This window comes from Eucyclogobius newberryi, unplaced genomic scaffold (genome assembly GCF_026437365.1).
Source record: "Eucyclogobius newberryi isolate DKJ021-1_F unplaced genomic scaffold, fEucNew1.0.hap1 SCAF_22, whole genome shotgun sequence".
NCBI classification, from domain to species: Eukaryota; Metazoa; Chordata; class Actinopteri; order Gobiiformes; family Gobiidae; genus Eucyclogobius; species Eucyclogobius newberryi.
Genome location: NW_027315857.1, coordinates 24,859,278 through 24,879,679, shown reverse-complemented (window position 1 = coordinate 24,879,679; position 20,402 = coordinate 24,859,278). Strand labels below are relative to the sequence as shown.

Here is a 20,402-nt window from a genome sequence, read left to right as displayed (position 1 = left end):
TGCTGCCCGTCTCAAGGTACTTTATCTACAGAGCATTATACACAGGCGTGTGTGTGTGTGTGTGTGTGCGTGTGTAAAATAAATACATATAGAAGAGAACGTCATAAAAAGACTTTAAATTTGAAGTTTGCCTTAACACACAGAAGAATCTTCGGTTCGGCGGCTTGTAACTACATGAATACTGGATTTTTTTTTTTTTTAAATAAAATTGACTTGGAGCTGGTCATCTCGTCTGTTGCCGTCTCCACATGTCCAGCTCTCATAAAAACAAGCCGAGCAGCATTTTTGGAGAAACAAAACTGTTTTGGCTGAGCAGGTCCATGTGGGCTTAGAGAGGCCCAGTGGGCGCCCAGGTGCCCGTAGGCACCATGTTGGTGACCCCTGGTCTAGTGTGTAATAATAAAGGGTTCAAATTTATAATTTGACTGCTATTACAAAATGCACCAAAATGCAGCACGGTTTATTAGATAATGCAGTGAAGCAATTTAATATATAAAATTAATACAAAATGCAGTTTTATTACATGATGACAAGTGAATTGTTTTACATTCTGGATTTTTATTGCATAAGGCTTCTGTACACAAAACAATTTTAAAGTTGTTAAGGCAGTTCAGGTGAATTATGGCTCTGACATGTTCATATCTGTGTTTTTATTGGCTGCCAGAGTCCCCTGGAACTGTCCCAGAGTTGTTCGTCTGCTGAGCCTTGATCTTGATGGAGACCTGGTCCAGTGCAGGTTTGCAGACAAGAGCAGAGATCCATCTGAGTGTGAGCAGTGCACGCCTCCTTCTGTGCTCAGCCTGTCCTGGGTCAGACTCCTATTACACATCTATTACATATGTACTACACATTCATTACTCTGACATGTTGTTTCTGTCTCTCAGTCCTGTAGTTTGTCGTTCAGTGCGAGCAGCAGCAGCGCTCGGGGCCTGTACGCGGTTCAGATGGTGATGGAGGACTTCCCCAAGACAGACTTAGTCCTGACACAAACCAACGGGACAAAGGAAACAAAAACAGCCGCCCAGAGTCTCAGCAAGATTCCTGTGCAGTTTTTATTGTCAGGTATTTTAACTGTCAAACTGCAATATACCATAGAAATAAAGATGAAAAAATACCTAAAGAAGGGAAGGACCGACTAGACTGTGCCTCGTATAGACCAATCTCAATCCTGAACTGGACTGTAATATATACACCTGAATTATGACTTAAATACTGGAACAAATTCCCCAAATTTAACTCACAATGATCAAACAGGATTTATCAACAAAGGACAAACCCAAGACAACATTAGGCAATATCTACATCTAATGACATATAATGAAACATGTGCAACAGCAAAATGAAGCTGTAATAATACATTTGGAAACTGAACGCTTTTGATTCTGTGAGCTGGCCTTGTTTGGTGCTAATTTCAAATAGATGACTTAATCATAAAGAATGTTGGGGCACTTTACAATAGTCCAATATCGAGAATCAAAATGAAGATCACATGACGGATCTACTGACTCTGAAAAGAGAAGTGAGGCAGGGTTGTGTTTGGTCTCTCCTTTTGTTTTGCTTTGTACTTGGAACCATTGGCTCAATTTATTAAAACAATTCATGGTTTTACAATTGATGGGACGGAACATAAAATTGCCTGATATGCAGATCATTTTCTATTATTTTTTACCAAATCAGTATTTTTCACACCTAATATAATGCATTTCCTTCATAATATTGTTCTAATGTCTGGATACAAACTAAATATACAAAAAAAAAAAAAAAAAAAATCCTGAACCGCTGCCCTTTACTTTTAGAAATATTTAAATAGAAAACGGAATCTCCAAATTTTAGTCATAGTTTTCCATAAAGAAATAAATAGAAAAAATAAATAGAATCTATTGATTCTATGTGAGATACTGTGGATGTTTTGACAATATACCTTCTCAAAAAGATGGAGAATGATTCTTGGCTGAGAGTTGAAACAATCTTGTTTTTATAAAAACAGTGTTCAGATGATACTGAACCAAATCTTTTTCTACAATGGAACACTCCAGGATGAATGAGGGATTACACCGACCAATATAACTATGTATTTAATATCTACAATAATGATGTTTTTTCCCCTAGTGGATTCTGCTGCTCCCTCCTGCTCCTCCGGTCAGTACCTGCCCATGTTTGTGTGGCCGACCCCAGCGCATGAAGCTCAGTTCTACATCCAGCCCAATAGAATTCTGCTCATCAACATCACAGCCCAGGCCAGCATGTCCACGTAAGATACAACTCTGAAGTCTCATGTTTAGCCTTGGACAAAATGGCAGATATAGGCGGGTGGCTGGGCGCTCCCTTAGATATAAGGTGAGGAGCTCAGTCCAGGGCCGCTGCTCGCCATTTGGGTGCCCTAAGCAGAAATGCTCTGTGGCGCCCCCATGTCGCCAGCCCACTTAAGACATGCAAAAGGTACACAGGCGTTTGATGTCTGTAATACAACATTTAACATTTAATTTTATAAATATTGCATTTATAAAAAGATGATAAACACATTTGTAAGAAGTTGAACCTATTTGGCTTTGCGCACGCCGCAGTGACGGCTCAGCGGTTCATCGCGCCAGCTCGACACATCGCATGTCTTGTTTCATTCTCTCTTTTTCAAGGTTTTTAATTGAATATTAGACCGTTTTCCTCCTTGTGGTTCGTAGAATACATATGCACACTTCCGGGTCGTAGTGTGGAACTGGGCAGGTGCTCTCGCCCCGCAGCTGCAGACGGCCTAAAATCATTATTTGACCCACATAATGTCAGAAAAGACAAACAATAGAAGAGTAAAAAGGGAAAACACAAGACTGGCAATCTTAACAACGGACCTAAACAATCAAAGCTGACGGCCCGCGGCTCCATTGGAAATCTGTCCACCTCACAAGCTAACGAGGCTAACATGGCTAGCGGGTCCAGCATAGGGGAGTGTAGCTTTTCCCCCGCAGCAACATGGGGTTCAGCCGGCCCCGATGTTGGATCAGAGAGCTCTCCCAGACCAGGTAAAGGTGGGAAAATGACGCTACAGCAGTTAGCGCTCATGATGTGTGAAATGAAACACAAAATGCAGCGTGACTTGGCGTCACTGAGAGCGGAAATGAGAGCGACGGGCAGCGCAGCTCAACTCAACCAATTTGAATGCGACCTAAGGGAGCTGAAACCCGAGGGAGGAAACAGAGCATGCATGGATGAAGCTGAGCAGCGTATTTCAGAAAATACGGATGATCTGCAGACTCTGAGGGCCGAGATGGAGGTGCTGCAGGCCCAGGTGATGACGCTGCTGACGGAGAACAAGAATATGAATAGTAAGATCCTGGATTTGGAGTCCAGATCACATAGGAACAATCCCAGAGGGAGAAGAGGGAGATGATACTGAAAGTTTCCTGAAGAAGGTCATCCCAGAGTTCATTTCAGGCTCTGGAGTTGAGATCTCCCCTCCAAGACCAGCAGCTGATAAACCTTAAGTCCTGATAATGAGCTTTCTTAAGGATTGTGTGAAGGATCGTGTTAAAGGAAGCCTCCAGTACAAAGCCAAGTGCGTCTTCTTTGCCCCAGATATTCCATACGAGATTCGTTAGCAAAAAGCCAAGTTCGACCACATCTGTGAGGAAGGAGCTCAGAAAGAGATAACTGAGACATGGGTTTTTTACCCCCGCAACTCTTCTGGTGACTTTGGAAGGTAAAAAGCACATGTTCAGAACACTGGGAGAGGCAGAGGTCCTTCTGAGGAAGATGCAAGACACACAACTGAACAGCAACGAGAGATGGAGCCACCAGCGTGTGATGTGTGAGTTCAGGTTGTGGTCACATGGCGATACATTTCTATTGGTTTGAGGAGATTGATGATTTTGATGTGATTTGTTTGTTTATACTTCAGACTTTATGCTTCATGTTCACTGTCTGCTTTAGTACATAAAGTCTGTGCCCAGTTGCATCCACTCATCAGAGTGCCACATTGAAAATACAAGTAGAGGGCAGTTGGGGGTTCCAGCATGAACCCTTTTGTTTTCTATTTTATCCCTTCATCTGTTTCCTGTTTGTGTTGTTCTTGTGTTTGTTGTGTTCGACCAGAGAGTTTAAAGCCATTTGAAAATTATCAATGGCAAAATTAATACAATCAACCAAACGGCATATTGAACTCAATCAAACAATGAAAATGTTTAACAAAAATGAGAAAAGAAAGCATAGACATTATATATTTACAAAAGACCCATTTGAATGACATTGAAAAGAAACAAAGGGAGAAAAAGCCAAATGATCTGCAAGAAAACAATGTATTGCTGGAGGTAAATCATGTCAAGAAAGGGAGTCCTTAAATGCAACAGCAAATAAAAAAGATAAGAGGAAAAAGTAATGATCTGATTTCAACGGAAATAGTTTGGAAAATGTAGGAGCGATGGGTTCACCTCAGCGTGGTATAAAGCTCTTTAGAAAACTCAGACCCCTCCTAGTTGGAAAGAGGCCATCATATTCCTGATACTTAAAGAAGGGAAGGGCCGACTCGACTGTGCCGCATATATACCTATTTCTATTCTAAATGTGGACTACACACCTCAATTATGTCCCAAAAAAAAAAGCCCTTTAAAAAGACTTACGTACATAAAGATCTATCAACCATTACGATCCCATATTTGAGTTTAAGGACAAAGAATTGAATCCATAAAAATGTATGTTTTGCCCAGATTTCTTTACCTATTCCAGATTCTTCCCGTCTCTATCCCCAGCCGGCTGTTTGATGAGTGGAATAAAACAATCTCAAGATTTGTGTGGCAAAGCAAAAAGCCATGTATCCGGTTCAAAACGTTACAATTAAAAGGTTCTGGCCTCAAAAATAGGAGTGGCCACTTCAAGATCAGCAGAGCAAACATCATTAAATGTATCATAAAAGACATGCCAGTACCCAAAAATGACAAATAGTGACACCTAATAATACAATTAATTCCTTGAAAAATAGTGGCCAAAACAGTACAAAATTGATAGCAATTTTGTACTGTACCGAAGGAGGCCGGTCCATGTTTAGTCCTGACTCTGGCACCAGCAGGAGGCCGGTCCATGTTTAGTCCTGACTCTGGCACCAGCAGGAGGCCGGTCCATGTTTAGTCCTGACTCTGGCACCAGCAGGAGGCCGGTCCATGTTTAGTCCTGACTCTGGCACCAGCAGGAGGCCGGTCCATGTTTAGTCCTGACTCTGGCACCAGCAGGAGGCCGGTCCCTGAGGTCCTCAGAGTCCGAGATGGTTCATATGGCACTAACATGTCTGAGATGTACTTTGGTGCTAGGCCATGGAGAGACTTGTACACAAGCAGAGCTGCTTTAAAGTCTCTTCTCTGAGCCACAGGGGGCAGTGCAGAGACCTGAGAACAGGACTAATGTGATGGTACTTCCTGGTTCTAGTCAGGACCCGAGCAGCAGCGTTCTGGATGTACTGCAGCTGTTTTACAGCTCGTTTGGAGAGACCAGTGAGCGGCCGTTACCAGTGTTGGGAAAGTTCACTTTCTACATAAACTAGTTCAGTTCTTTTTTTCAATATTATGCTATAATGTTTCTAAATTATTTCCACTGCCCAAATACAACCACAGACAGCAACTAATGCTGAAACACATAGTTTCAGCATTAGTTTAATGCTGAAACTATGTGTCAGATTTCATCTTCATATCCAATTTTGAATCCTTATCCAACCAGGATTTACATTGAAGGGACAGACTTCCCCAGAGGCAAAGTTGGCACAGAAATGCAGATTGTTCCCATTCTCACCGACCTTATCATAAAACTCTTGTAACTGGTCGTAGGGCGACTTCTGCTGCTCTGTTGCTGTCGCGTCCGTGTTGCTTTTTGTTTTGATGCACATGCGCAGTGCGGCGCGACACGCAAAATCTCTGTCTGCGCTATCGGCCTCTACAACTTCGGAGCTCTCACACTTGCCAGACATAGGCTCTTTTTGGGCAACATAACGGTGTGTTTCACCTGGAAGTCTCTAGAATTCTGACACTTTATTGAACGAAATTAAAAAGAACGAAGGTGCCGTTCACTAAACCAGAATGAACGCGTTCATATTATCATTCGCAGGGCCGGCCCAGCCTATAAGCGAACTAAGCAGCCGCGTAGGGCCCCGAGGCTTTAATAGGGCCCCCAATCTGGCAACCCCTTTTATGCGAAGTGCAAGCGCGCGCCACTAGTGTAGTAGCTCTGATAGCGCGGCAGCGGTAACATATAACGCACAAACCGCATTTATTTGTAATGACAATCTGGCAACCAAGACACCAGACCTGCGCTGATTGGGCAACTTCATTGTGCGCGAGCAGAACGAGAGCAAAACATAAACACAACAGAACGTGGTCCTCATGTCCAGAGGAATATATCTCCCCGATGCCGAAAAACGAAAGAAGAAACTTCTTGACGATGTAAAGAAACTGCAAACTCAACAACACTCTCCAGGTATTGAACTTCTCTTACAAAGAGACGGTTAATGCTGCTGTTTGAAACAACACGATTCTGTCACGTTAGTTCGCTCAGGCTGGAGGCGACGAGAGCTCTGCCCCGCGCACAATAATATGTCTGAATGAAAGATAATAAGCTTCACATTTACACCAGCCCCGTAGTGTCAGCTGCAGGTGAGGCCGGGGAGGGGCCTCTGTGCCCCGGTCACTAAGAGGCGGAGATCCGGTCCGGACGAGCGCCTGGAGTGTACAGTGTGCGGCCCCTGTCCCGGGCCCCTGTCCCGGGCCCCTGTCCCGGGCCCCTGTCCCGGGCCCCTGTGCAGCCTCAGTCAGAGATGAGCGGGTTTGAGTTTGCGTCCCTCTCTCTCACATCACCATGTGTGAGATCAATCGTGACTCGTGATGTCTGTTTCACTTTGACTTCTTAACGTGCAATGAGAGGAACGTAAAGGTTTATGCACGTGAGGTCCATCAGCCAATCACATCGCAGCATTGTTTCATGTCCAGTGTGTGATGTTCTGATCAGAACAAACATTTATATTGTAATTCACTTTTAATAGAGCAATAAAACATTTCAATTTATTTAAAAAGCATCATTAGACTATTTGTTATAAATTATAATAAATTGATAGTGAAAAATAACCAGACATATTATGATTACGTCTGTTATAGAATAATACTATATATTTTTATATAAAAGTGGCAAAGCTGCAGAAACGCAGTCTCTTCACTAGAGCGAGGTTTGGACCTTCACTTCTCGTTCTGTTCATTCTCTGGGAATAACATGTTTGCACTGTTTTATCAGTGTTAATTGTTAATCAAGCAATGCTTATGCCATTTGTTTAATTTAATATAACTTGTTTTGTCACTTTGGCAAGAAGGAACAGTTGGGAGCTGTAAAAGATAAATTAGTAAGGATAACTATTACTTTTACATTTTCAGTTAAAATGAATCAATTTGATCATAATTATTTTTCATAGCCAATATTGTATTGAGTAATTAAGTACACTAATGTATTAATAACTGGCTTTAGTCATTTTCTCCTGGCACAGTTTCATCACATCATCATTTTATAGCATTACAACCTCAACATTTTACTCTTACTTTAGCGGCTGGACCACATTAAAATGCAGCAGAAGACCCAAAAAAGGTCTGAAAATCTCTGGGGGAGGGCCCCCAGACCCCCCCTGTTCATTAATTTAAACTAATGTTCTAATGTGGCTGTCGACCCTTAACGCCCACAAATACACCCAAAAACGTATCTGGGACGTGTGTTATTTGTTCAGGGAGTAGAGGTGATGTCAGCGGAATACCAAGTTGCATTGTGGGATTTAAGTTATCAATATTTGAGCTTGTGAGGTGTTGAGAATAAACTAACTGGCAAACAGATGCCCTGGAGTTTTGGTGCTTTGTTTGCGTTGAAGAAAGTTCCCATATGTGAATTGTTTACTGACAATGGCAATAAAACTGATTCTGATGACGTGGTGAGGGGCCCCCAAAAATGTTTTCGCTTAGGGCCCCCTGAAGGCTTGGGCCGGCCCTGATCATTCGTCGGCAGTAATACAGTGCGTTCAGTTCACGTTCACCAAAATTATGAATGCGTTCATGAACTTTCATTCAATGAACGCGTTCAGGCACAACACTGGCCGTTACAGTAGTCCAATCTACTGTAGTCAAACGCCTCTCCAAATGGAGACAAAGTCTCTCCAAATCTGGTTTTGACAGTATATTTTTGATTTTGGCAATGTTTTTTAGATGGTAAAAAGCTGCTGATGTTATTGATTTGACGTGGCTATTAAAGTTCAAGTCTGAGTCCATTATTACCCCCAGATTTCTAATTTGGTTTGTAGGTTTTAGAGCGAGACTCTGGAGGTGACCGCTAACACTTTCTCTTTGTTTCTGTGGGCCAAAAACGATTATTTCAGTCTTGTCTGAGTTCAGCTGGAGAAAGTTGTTTTGTATCCACAAACTGATCTGTTGGATGCAGTGACAGAGTGAATCTACTGGTCCATATTCACCTGCCGATAGTGAAACATAGATCTGACTCGTCTGCATGATTGTGATAGGACACATTTTCACTGCGTATCTGCGTATCCATTATTCGCAGGGAAATGCAGACTGTTAGAGAAAGTGTGGCACCAGAAGGCAAATCACGTGTTTTGGGACTGTCCAGTTGTTCAAATATATTGTACTGAAATTAATAATGCAATTTTAGAACTATGTATCTGAGCCTCAAAACTCCTGCCATGGACACAATCAACAAATACCTATGGAATGTACTTTTGGCATCCGGAAAAAAGGCCATAACAAGGAAATGGATGACAAAAAATGGACCAATGATCAATGACTAGACTGACATTGTTACAGACATCAGACGAATGGACAAAATGACATTCAGACTTCATTTTGGAAATGGACGCATTCAATCAACCTCGGAGTATATGGGATTTATGTTTAATTTGATTTATGTCACTCATTGCACTGCTCACTTTCTGCTCTACATATGTATAGCTGTACAACTGTAAATTTGTGTACTGCCTTGCCAAACTGCCTGGTCAGGCTGGTGCCCCACGGAGCACCTGATGCACTACACACTGTGATTATGTGCATAATGGGAGTGGCAACACTGGCTGGAGGTAACTGAGGTGCAATAAAAGGAATAAATACTGAGACCGAAACATCTTTTGAATGATAAGTAGTAATTATTGTCTATAAATGAACCCTGATCAGGCGTATCAACCCGCATCTAGGCTGCAACGATTAATCGAGTAAATGGAGTAATTCGATGACATAAAAGCTTTGATTATCATTTTATTGCCTCAATGATTTGTTTAATTTTTCATTTTTTTTAAATTTAAACATGTGAATCTAAGGTGTGACTTGTGGTGCTTTCGTTTCACACGGAGCTTGTTCCGCGCGGACCTTTGACCAGCACATGACAAAAGAGGATGTTTTAAACTCACAAGTGTGACTGGGAAGAAGAGTTTGGTTGTGTGAAAGAGCTCAGTGTTTTGAGCTGTAACTCTGAAGTCTGAAGCCTCCGTGTCTTTGTGACTTTCTGTTTCATACTCGCAGTCCTCCGCCACTAAAGTGAACAGCACACGGAGCTAATGCTGCAAAATGCAGAGTTACAGCTCAAAACACTCAAATCACTGGCCTCACTCAACATTTAGCTTTACAAACCAGTTTCCTATTTTCAGTTATGTGACAGAAACGCAAATTAATGCATAGCTACTGTAACTGTTAATTAGTCCTTTACATATATTCTTTATATACAAACAGAATAGTTTGGACTGAAGTGAAATGTTGCTGTTTTGGGGACAAACTTATGTGAAATTAAGAATAAAATGTGTTATTTTAAGCAGAAACTCCTTATTTGTTATTTGTTTATTACTGTGAAGATTATTTTAAAAAATATGTAATATGCTTTTAATTGGTTTACTGAATGTACAAAAAAATAACTGATTACTCGATAAATTTAAGAAAAGAATCGATAGATTACTCGATTACTAAAATAATCAATAGCTGCAGCACTAGAAGTATCCCTCAGAGATCTTCCATAATCGACCCACATTGGTCACATCGCATTTGTTGTTGTTGGTAAAATAAATTGGTGATGTGTTTCTGGAGGGTTTCGGAGCTGGTGTTCAGTGGTCCCTCCAGGATGACGGAGAGCGGTTCTGGGGGACAGTACATTCTGAGCTGGAGCCCAGTGGATTCAGAGGACGGACAGAAACATCCAGTGTGCTTCAGTGTTCATGCCCTTTACGGGTTAGTGCCTCACACTAGTCACTCACACTCTGAACTCATGGCTGTAACATGTGCTCTTCTTGTTTTAGCAGCGCCACGTTTTCCTCAGAGCTGCGCTGTGTCATTGTGAATGTTGAAAAAGGTAAGAAAAGTGGTCATCTACAGCTCTTTTCTGTCTTATGTGTTAGGCAAAATTGGTGACTCTAAATTGGCCCTAGTGAATGAATGTGAGAGTGAACTGTCTGTCATGTCTATGTCTCTGTGTTGGCCCTGCGACGAGTTGGCCACTGTCCAGGGTGTACCCCGCCTAAGGCCCGAAGTCACTGGGATAGGCTCCAGTCACCCGCGACCCCAAAAGGGAACAAGCGGTAGAAAATGGATGGATGGATATTTCATTTCATAATTTCAGTACCAAGCGATTATATGGATGCGTGTATAGATTAATTAATAATCTACATATAAAGGAGATAATTGTACCATATGGTTAATTTTTGGGTCAAGAACGTCAAGTCTTCATGTGCAGTTTGTTCATGTTTTAAAATATTATTGTAGTAACAACACAGAAAATTACTTTTACTTGTGTGTTTCTGGTGCGGCTGGTGAACTCTACAGACCCCTGCTCGGGCAGAGTGGAGATGTACCATAACGAGCAGTGGGGCACCGTGTGTGACGACCTCTGGGACCTGAGCGATGCCCAGGTGGTGTGCAGGCAGCTCGGCTGTGGCAGGGCGCTCTCTGCTCCTCGGTATGCTAGTTTTGGACAGGGCACCGGCCCCATTTGGATGGACAAAGTGGCATGTACAGGAGGAGAGACTGAGCTGTCTCAGTGTAGTCACAGAGGTTTTGGGATCCATAACTGTGTCCACAGCGAGGACGCAGGTGTGGTCTGTGAAGGTAAAGTTAGAATACAGGCTTCTGATATCTTGACCTATTATTGGACACATGATCCTTACATTGTCATAAAGGATTGTCTCCTCAATCCCGATATAAAAGCAGTAACATCTGTAGCTTTGATCTTAACAGTGTTCGGTTGTCTCCACAGGTCCGTCTCTGGTGCGGCTGGTGAACTCTAAAGAAAATCAAGGTAAAAAGTGTACTATTTTATTCATGGCTTCAGAGCAATACATGTTGTATGAGGGTCCACAAGATTCAGCTAAACAACATAGTTTGTGTGAAACATTTTGGGACTAGATTAGTTTGGTCTTTCCTTCAACTTCAGACAGTCTATTAATTGCAAATGGCCTGCAGTTTGTACTTTGAGCACAGCAGCAGTTCTGTAGAGCTCCCCCTACAGGAACCTCAAAGAACAGAGTAAGTAGGTAAGTAACAGATCTTGAACCCCAATACGAGTTAGCTATAAAAACTATTTTTTCCCACACACTGTCCCAATATGGAACAAACCACCAGCTGAAGTAGTTTTGAGCACAACTTTGGACGTCTTCAAAAGTCAGTTGGCAAAACCATAACATGCCGTTCCATCTGCGTGATATCCACCTGGAGTTTGCCAATTAAATGACCAGAACCAGAGCTCTGCCTTTTCTATAGATCCAGAATTCATGAGCCAACCCAGCACCCTAAAGAGGGTGTGGACCAAGGGTGCACAAACTATGGCCAGGGTGTGACGAGCTGTGGCACACTTGGTAGACACCGTCAACTGCTTCAGGAGTTCCACAAGTCAACAAGACTAAATAGGAACATTTACTTTTACTGTCCACCGTTTTTCTGGGCCCTTGGTACAAACCAACTTGTAAATTCATATGACAAATTGTGAGGGTCCAGTTCCAGCATTGAGCCCTGGGTAAACAAATATCTACCTCGTTTAGTCCTACAACCTGCTCACGACCACAGCTTTGAGATGCAGGTGGAAAACAAGGTTTTCATCTTTGTCACACGAGGAAAAGGAAAAAAAACTATACCATGACTCTGAGCTAATGAATGATGTTTGTTTTTACAGAGCCAGACGACGAATTTGAAGGTAATTCAGTCCATCTGCCTTTCAACTTCTGTTCATGCAAGATTAAGATGCAATGTCCATTTCCATTCATACGCCGAGCCAAAACACACGATGGCCACTAGTTTAATAAGGCTGGCCAATTTTAAATGTAATAAGCCAATCATGTGATAACAGACCAATAATAATTTGGTTGAGTTACTAATGCTGTGCCACGTGGGCGAGTGCAGTGTTCTAAAATGTAGAACCACTTTTGCTCAGTATTCATTCAGTCACAGTGATACTCAGTGTCCTTGGATACTGTATATCACTGTGCTTTGAGATTCACCCACCACTCTGAACTCTGTGCCTCAGTGGCCTTCTTTGGGAGCAGGAGCGTCACACGTTGGATGTGAGTAGTGTCACTTGTTCTGTTGAGCCCATATTTGGACATTAAGAAGGTGTTTCTTAAATACCTTTTTATCTAAACAAACATATAAATAAATATGTAAATGTGTGACGTGGGGTTGGTAGCAGCATGTTTGTGAATTTGACGCTACTCTCATTTGAAAAGGAATTTGTCTGTTCTTAACACCAACAAGCTCACGCCTTTGCTACCAAAATAAAGGATAACGACGTACAAAAGGTTGATTGAAATATCTTAAAATCTGGAGATTTAGTCTCCCGATCGGGTTGATTGAGATGTTTTCCGTCATTGGCTGTTGAAGCCTGACCCCTGGACTGTTGAAGCCTGACCCCTGGACTGTTGAAGCCTGACCCCTGGACTGTTGAAGCCTGACCCCTGGACTGTTGAAGCCTGACCCCTGGACTGTTGAAGCCTGACCCCTGGACTGTTGAAGCCCGACCCCTGGACTGTTGAAGCCTGACCCCTGGACTGTTGAAGCCTGACCCCTGGACTGTTGAAGCCCGACCCCTGGACTGTTGAAGCCTGACCCCTGGACTGTTGAAGCCTGACCCCTGGACTGTTGAAGCCTGACCCCTGGCGGTCACTCCAAGTAAAAAATGGCAACATTTTGATCTTTTTTTTTTTTGCCTTCAAAGCAAAAAAAAATAAGAATTTACCTACCGACCGACCCACTTGAAAAATGTTGGGTCGGGTTACAGCAAACAGACAATTTATTTGGGGCAGCCTAAAAATAAACTTTTCATTACACAACTTTTTTCTATTACAATATTTTCTTTTTTCCAAGCTAACACATAGATAGGCTCCAGTCACCCGCGACCCCAAACGAGAAAGCGGTAGAAAATGTATGAATTGTGGAAGTTAGTTAAAAGAACGGTTCAGTCTCTGCTTTATTCACTTCCATCAACCAAAAACGTGCAAGAACAGTCAACATTAAAACGCCCGCCGGCACTAGCTCATGTAGGGAATCGGGATGAAAGTTACTGAATCCAACATGGCGGCGATGGAGAACGGTCCCGCTGATACAACTCAGGCAATAATTTTCTCTCATACAATTTTCTCTATAATAAATGTATATCCATGCTTTATCCATGCTTCAGATGTAGTCACCATTTGGTTGTCAACACTACGGATTTATTACCCAGAGGGGCACTACTGAGCATCTTTCCTTAGGGCACCCAAATGGCTCACAGCGGCCCCTGAAAGGCGGTCACCATGTTCTCCGTCTTGCAATAATTAAGATTTAGTTGCAAAATAAAAGCATGACCCTGAGCTAACGAGTGATGTTTTTTTTTTACCAGAACCAGAGAAAACGACACCTAAAGGTAAAACCAACCTTGCTTTTCATTCTGTCCATCAGCCTTTCTAACCCTTATTTTCATGCAAGGTGAAGTACAATGACCATTTCAATTCCTACTAGAATTTAAATAGGCCTATACTAACATGAATAAAATAAACAAAGAGGTCGTTTGTGCTGTTTTCCAATGGGGCCGTGGACCATCAGCTTTGTTTGTTTTGGTCCCATAGTGTTACCAGACTTGTGCCTTCCTTGTTTTCTCATCTCTTCTTCTTCTTCTTCTTCTTCTTCTTCGGGGGGATGAGGTGGGTCAAACGATAATATTAAAGCCAAGTTTTGCAGCTGAGTTGTGGGTGCATCGACTCAAAGCGCCGCCATAACATTTGTGAAGTGCTTTTCTAAAGCTCCATCTTTTCTGTACATAATGACAATGGACTTTTTCGAAGCGGGTTGAGGGTCTGGGGGCACCACTGAGCATTTTTCCTTAGGGCACCCAAATGGCTCACAGCGGCCCCTGAAAGGCGGTCACCATGTTCTCCATCTCCAACAAGATGATGTTTGTTTTTTACAGAACCAGAGAGAAAGACATTTAAAGGTAAAACCAACTTTGCTTTTCATTCAGTCCATCAACCTTTCTAACCCTTATTTTCATGCAAGGTGAAGTACAATGATCATTTCCATTCCTACTCGGAATTTAAATAGGCCTATTCTAACGTGAATAAAATAAACCAAAGAGGCCGTTTGTTTAAGATAAAGTTTCGGGAGTAAATTGCTGCTTTGCACCTGAACTTAAATGATAAACCTTATTGGACCAGAGAAGAAGTTGAAGCCAACAGTTTTAAGAGTGTAAAATACTGCTGCAGCGTAATATGCAGGTTATTCAACAGAACACAAGTCCTTTTCTCAGATATTTCTCACGAGAGATTGACAGTTGGAGCTGTGCAGCTTCTTGTGATGCAGTCGCTTTATTGGACTGTTGTGGTAAAGAAGGAGCTGAGTAAAAAGACAAAGCTCTCGATTTACTTTCTACCCTCACTTATGGTGGTGAGCTTTTGGGTAAAGACCCAAATGACAAGAGGATAGGGATAAAACAAACTAGACACATTAGCCACAGGTTTAGAACTCAGGAGCTCCTTCACACAAGACAAGCACCTTCATCCTGTGGGCCATAGTCCCGTGTGTCCCGCAGATTCACTTGCATTTAAACACGCATCACACCAACGCCTGATCAATATATTTTTTTTTGGCGCAAATGTTCAGAATCAGAATCAGAATAAGGTTTATTGCCATTTGTCAATGAACAGGGTTCATGAACATAGGAACTTTTCCTGGTGGTTCGGTGAAACACAAACATCAAACATTGAACAATAAATACAAAAACAATGGACAATGAATAGCTACCGGATACTAAAAATAGGTAAGTAAAGTTAAAAATAGACATGATATGTACATAAATAAAATATGTAGTGCAATAAAAAGTGAACAGTGCAGTGAGTGCAAAGTGCTTAGGAAGTGTTCATGAGTCCAACGGCAGAGGGAAAGAAACTGTTCCTATGACGTAAGGTTCTGGTCCGGATGGACCATAGCCTCCTGCCTGAGGGGAGTGGCCTCCTGCCTGAGGGGAGTGGCCTCCTGCCTGAGGGGAGTGGCCTCCTGCCTGAGGGGAGTGGCCTCCTGCCTGAGGGGAGTGGCCTCCTGCCTGAGGGGAGTGGCTCAAATAGTCCGTGTCCATGATCTCTGCACGTCCCAGAGTCCTGCAGACGTACAGGTCCTGCAGAGATGGAAGTCTGAAGCCGATCACCTTCTCAGAAGAGGGCGCTGTAGTCTCTGTTTGTCCCTGGCTGTGGCTCCAGTGTACCACATGATGGCCGCGTAGAACTGCACCATCATCTCCGCTGGCAGCTTTGCTTTCTTCAGCTGCCACAGGAAGTACATCCTCTGCTGGGCCTTCTTGATGAGGGAGCTGATGGTGGCTCCCACTTGAGGTCCCGGTGATGGTGATGCTGAGAAACCGGAGGGAGTCCACAACGGAGATTGGGCGTTGAACTCCAGGTTGTTACCGCTGCACCAGGACACCAGCCAGTCCGTTTTGGAAAAGTAGCTCTGAGGGTAAAACGAGAGACCCTGTCATACACCCTGTCGTAGACCCTGGCGTAGACATCGCCATAGACCCTGCCATTGACCCTGCCATAGTTCCTGCCATAAACCCTGCCTTAGACATATGTTACTGATCTGTCTTCTGATTGGAGCTGGTGTCTAATGGTCACATGACATCCTGTCTTTTCTGTCAGTGTTTACTAAAGTGAAGATGTTCTCTTCTGCAAATCTGACTGACGAAGCTGTGAAGAACGCTCTGCTCCAAGAGGTGAACTACAGCCCCAACTCTGTCCTCATGTGATCGACTCTGACCTCATGTGACCCATTCTGACCTCATGTGACCGACTGACCTCATGTGACCGACTCTGACCTCATGTGACCCATTCTGACCTCATGTGACCGACTGACCTCATGTGACCGACTCTGACCTCATGTGACCGACTCTGACCTCATGTGACCGACTCTGACCTCATGTGACCGACTGACCTCATGTGACCGACTCTGACCTCATGTGACCGACTCTGACCTCATGTGACCGACTGACCTCATGTGACCGACTCTGACCTCATGTGACCGACTCTGACCTCATGTGACCGACTGACCTCATGTGACCGACTGACCTCATGTGACCGACTCTGACCTCATGTGACCGACTCTGACCTCATGTGACTGACTGACCTCATGTGACCGACTCTGACCTCATGTGACCGACTGACCTCATGTGACCGACTCTGACCTCATGTGACCGACTCTGACCTCATGTGACCGACTCTGACCTCATGTGACCGACTGACCTCATGTGACCGACTCTGACCTCATGTGACCGACTGACCTCATGTGACCGACTCTGACCTCATGTGACCGACTGACCTCATGTGACCGACTCTGACCTCATGTGACCGACTCTGACCTCATGTGACCGACTCTGAGCCATGTTTAAAGGACACATATTTTGCTACTCCAATTTTTAATGTTGTATTGATCTTCTCAACGTTTTGTCAATAACATATTTAGACTAAAACACAAAAGCTACAAATTAACATGGTTTACAATAAAACATATTTCTGGTTTGGCGTGTGCAGATCAGAGACGAGCTGGTGAAACGTGGGCTGCCTGGAGACATCAGAGTCTCAGCAAACATCACGAAGAGGCCATAGAAACTATTTATATTTGACTCTTTACACTGTTTGCCGTTAAAATGTTTTTTTATTCATAAATCAAAGAATTGAAGTAAAGGATGCAGCTTTATGTTGGACTCCCATCGATTCTTGATTTATGTTTTATTTTATTTAGTGATGTAATGCGTTAGTGTGTTTTATTATATTTACATACATACATACATACCATACATACCATACATACCATACATACCATACATACCATACATACCATACATACCATACATACCATACATACCATACATACATACCATACATACCATACATACCATACATAACATACATACATACCATACATACCATACATACCATACATACCATACATACATACCATACATACCATACATACCATACATAACATACATAACATACATACATACATACCATACATACCATACATACCATACATACCATACATACCATACATACATACCATACATACATACATACCATACATACCATACATACCATACATACCATACATACCATACATACCATACATACATACCATACATACCATACATACCATACCATACATACCATACATACCATACATAACATACATAACATACATACATACATACCATACATACCATACATACCATACATAACATATATACATACCATACATACACATATATCATGTATCAAATCAAATCAAATCAATTTATTTTTGTAAGGCCCAAAATCACAACAACAGTTGCCTCTGAGGGCCACAGGGAGAAATGAATCAACAATGTCTGTGGTGGCGATGGAGTCAGACAATGTCTGTGGTGGCGAGGGACGATGTCCCAGGGTCCACTGTCCTTAGACTCTCCTTCTCGGCCAGGAAAAACTACAAAAAAAACCTCTTTGTACAATGTTCTTCCCCTAAAGTGAATAATGAACATTCACCAATTTAAAAATCCCAGCCAACATCAGATAAAGGCATTCATACTCTTGGCGAGGACAAAATTCCGCTCATTGTTTTAGTTCCATCTTCAACTCAGAACAGCCATGAAAATGTTGGGCGCCCCCTGGAGGAAAACCTAAAGCTGCATCATTAATCAAACTAGATGAGACCGAAGAGAACGTTTGTCAAAACTCAAGCTTGTAATATTTACCCTCGTGTTTGATTATTGCAGATATTGCACCTGTATTGCACTTTGTTTGACGTTCTGAATGAAACTTTGTTTTCTGTGACAATAAATGAAAATCATGAATTGTATTAAAAAATACAATAATAAATAAAGTTTTTTCTGTTGCTCGCCTCTTCTGTCGGTCTGAGTCTCTCCAGGTTGAAGTACAACTAGATGTCTTCAGGATCGCAGACTTTCCTGACCCGAGCAGGACGTTAGGACTGGACTATAATGAGACCAAGGAACTCAAACCAACAAACATTTTATACATAAGACATATTTAACGTGAAAGCCCATTACAATGATGGCATTGAACCCTCATTATTACCGTTTTAGCTTTAAACGTTCACATATTGTATAGATTCATAGTTTAACTGTACGTCAGTTAAACCGTTTTTTCCGGACTATAAGTCACACTTTTTTTTTTTTAATCATCGTTTGGCCGGGTGTGAATTATACTTCAGAGCGATTAATCGTTATTTTCACACTGGCAACCACAAGAGGGCGCTCTAGGCTCTGAGCGACGCAGAAGAAGAATCTGCACTTCCTCTTCCTCTGGAGTTTGTGGAGTTGTTTAGAAGTGACACAGAGGAAGAAGAATTCAGTGGATTTAGTGATTTGGGGTAAAACTGATGCTTTGGTAAACTTGTTAGCATGTTCTTTATGCTATAGTTCTCTGAATAACTGTTCATATGTTACGTTAACATACCAGACACTTTTTTTGAAGGTTTTAAAGGTTCACTAGTCCGAAGGTTCCTCATTGGGCTGAAGTGAAGGTGCAGACGGCATCGGGATGTAGTCAGTCTGTAAAATGTGCACGAAGCAGAAGACACGCACTGGGGCTCGTCACCTTTAGGTGCCATAACATGCTTTTTTTCACATTTCGTAGTCCATCCTAAGTGTATAATTGATAATAATAAGGGTTGTGCAACACCCTTAACATAATAGTTAAGAAATATCACCCAGACCTTGGACCCCCTCACCAACCCGCAGCCGGCTTGGTTTGATATTCGCCCCCACCCTTGTGAAGAGCGATCTGGCTCCCCCGCCCACCCGTGACGTAGCCCCACAGCTGTGTGCTCCGCGCTGCTCCTGCCGCGCGACTGAGTGAGAAACGATAGAACTTCAGATCAACACTACTTTGAGCCGAAATAAATCTGGTGTTTATTCTACAGCGTGCGCAGAACAGATATATCTATAGATCTATATATAGATGTATATCTATATATATAAAATATACAGGCGGGAGGGGGGTGGAGAGGGGGGAGGGGGGATGATGACGTGTGCCTGTGGTTATGACGCGGTCCTGTGAACACCCCCGTCAGTTTGGAGATTCGAGGAAAGGAGATAGTCTGTAATATAGCTAAACACTGCGGGAATCAATCAAAAAAACACTCTGGACATATATGAAGCATAAATAGCAATGTAAGAAGGTTAAAAGCTCTGAAAAGTCAATTTTGCATGTTATGGGACCTTTATTGCACCAGCTGCTCACAGGAGGCACCATGTTGTACTGTGTATATAAAAATAACAAGGGAACATCTCGAATCCTCCGCTTTATGTCTTCATTTGATCATAAGTATAGAAATGATATATGTATATATAGAAACGCGTGATCCGATCACCGTAGGATTGGTAGTCAAAAAGGAAATTCAGCTGTCCAAGACGGGAGTGTCTACAGAGCCGCGGCGCGCGGCCGAAACTGCTGGGCTATTAGAGTTAATTCATTCATTAATAATACGATAAGGAGCTCAGGCTATGCACAGAAACAAGTCGGTTATGGAAAATACGTGAGTTTAATAAAAAGTGCATCAACACTAGAAAAGTCTTAAAAGCAGTGTGTGGGGCAAAGGGAGGCGAGGAGAGCCCGCTGCACGGAGACTCACACCTTCTGACTAGTGAACCTTCGGACTCGTGGGCAGTCACGCTGTGCATCATGTAGCTGAAGGTGTTAGCGTTAGCATACGTACACCTATTCACCATGTTCTCTAATATGTTATTTTAAACTGCATTTCAAGGTCAAATGTCTGTTCTTGGTCTTGGATTTTATCAAGTAAATTTCACCAAAAAATTTGACTGTGTTTTTTCTTCTTTATTACGCATTTTTTAGCTGGTGCAATTTATACTCCGGATTTAGTGAGATTATAAATACCATATTT

At 42.6% G+C, this 20,402-nt stretch overlaps 1 protein-coding gene across 1 annotated transcript in view; it reads left to right on the top strand.

Annotated features, from left to right (window-relative positions):
• LOC140371560 (uncharacterized) overlaps window positions 1-16,248 on the top strand; it is a 16,614-nt gene extending 366 nt beyond the window's left edge. The window contains exons 2-10 of the mRNA XM_072458731.1: window positions 1-16; window positions 665-809; window positions 885-1,062; window positions 2,110-2,251; window positions 10,080-10,220; window positions 10,289-10,353; window positions 10,752-11,093; window positions 11,242-11,283; window positions 16,142-16,248. The exon at window positions 1-16 is cut by the window's left edge and continues 125 nt beyond it. Of these exons, the coding sequence (XP_072314832.1) occupies window positions 1-16; window positions 665-809; window positions 885-1,062; window positions 2,110-2,251; window positions 10,080-10,220; window positions 10,289-10,353; window positions 10,752-11,093; window positions 11,242-11,283; window positions 16,142-16,248 (1,178 nt within the window). The remainder of the gene's footprint in view (window positions 17-664; window positions 810-884; window positions 1,063-2,109; window positions 2,252-10,079; window positions 10,221-10,288; window positions 10,354-10,751; window positions 11,094-11,241; window positions 11,284-16,141) is intronic.
• Window positions 16,249-20,402: the final 4,154 nt, after the last annotated feature.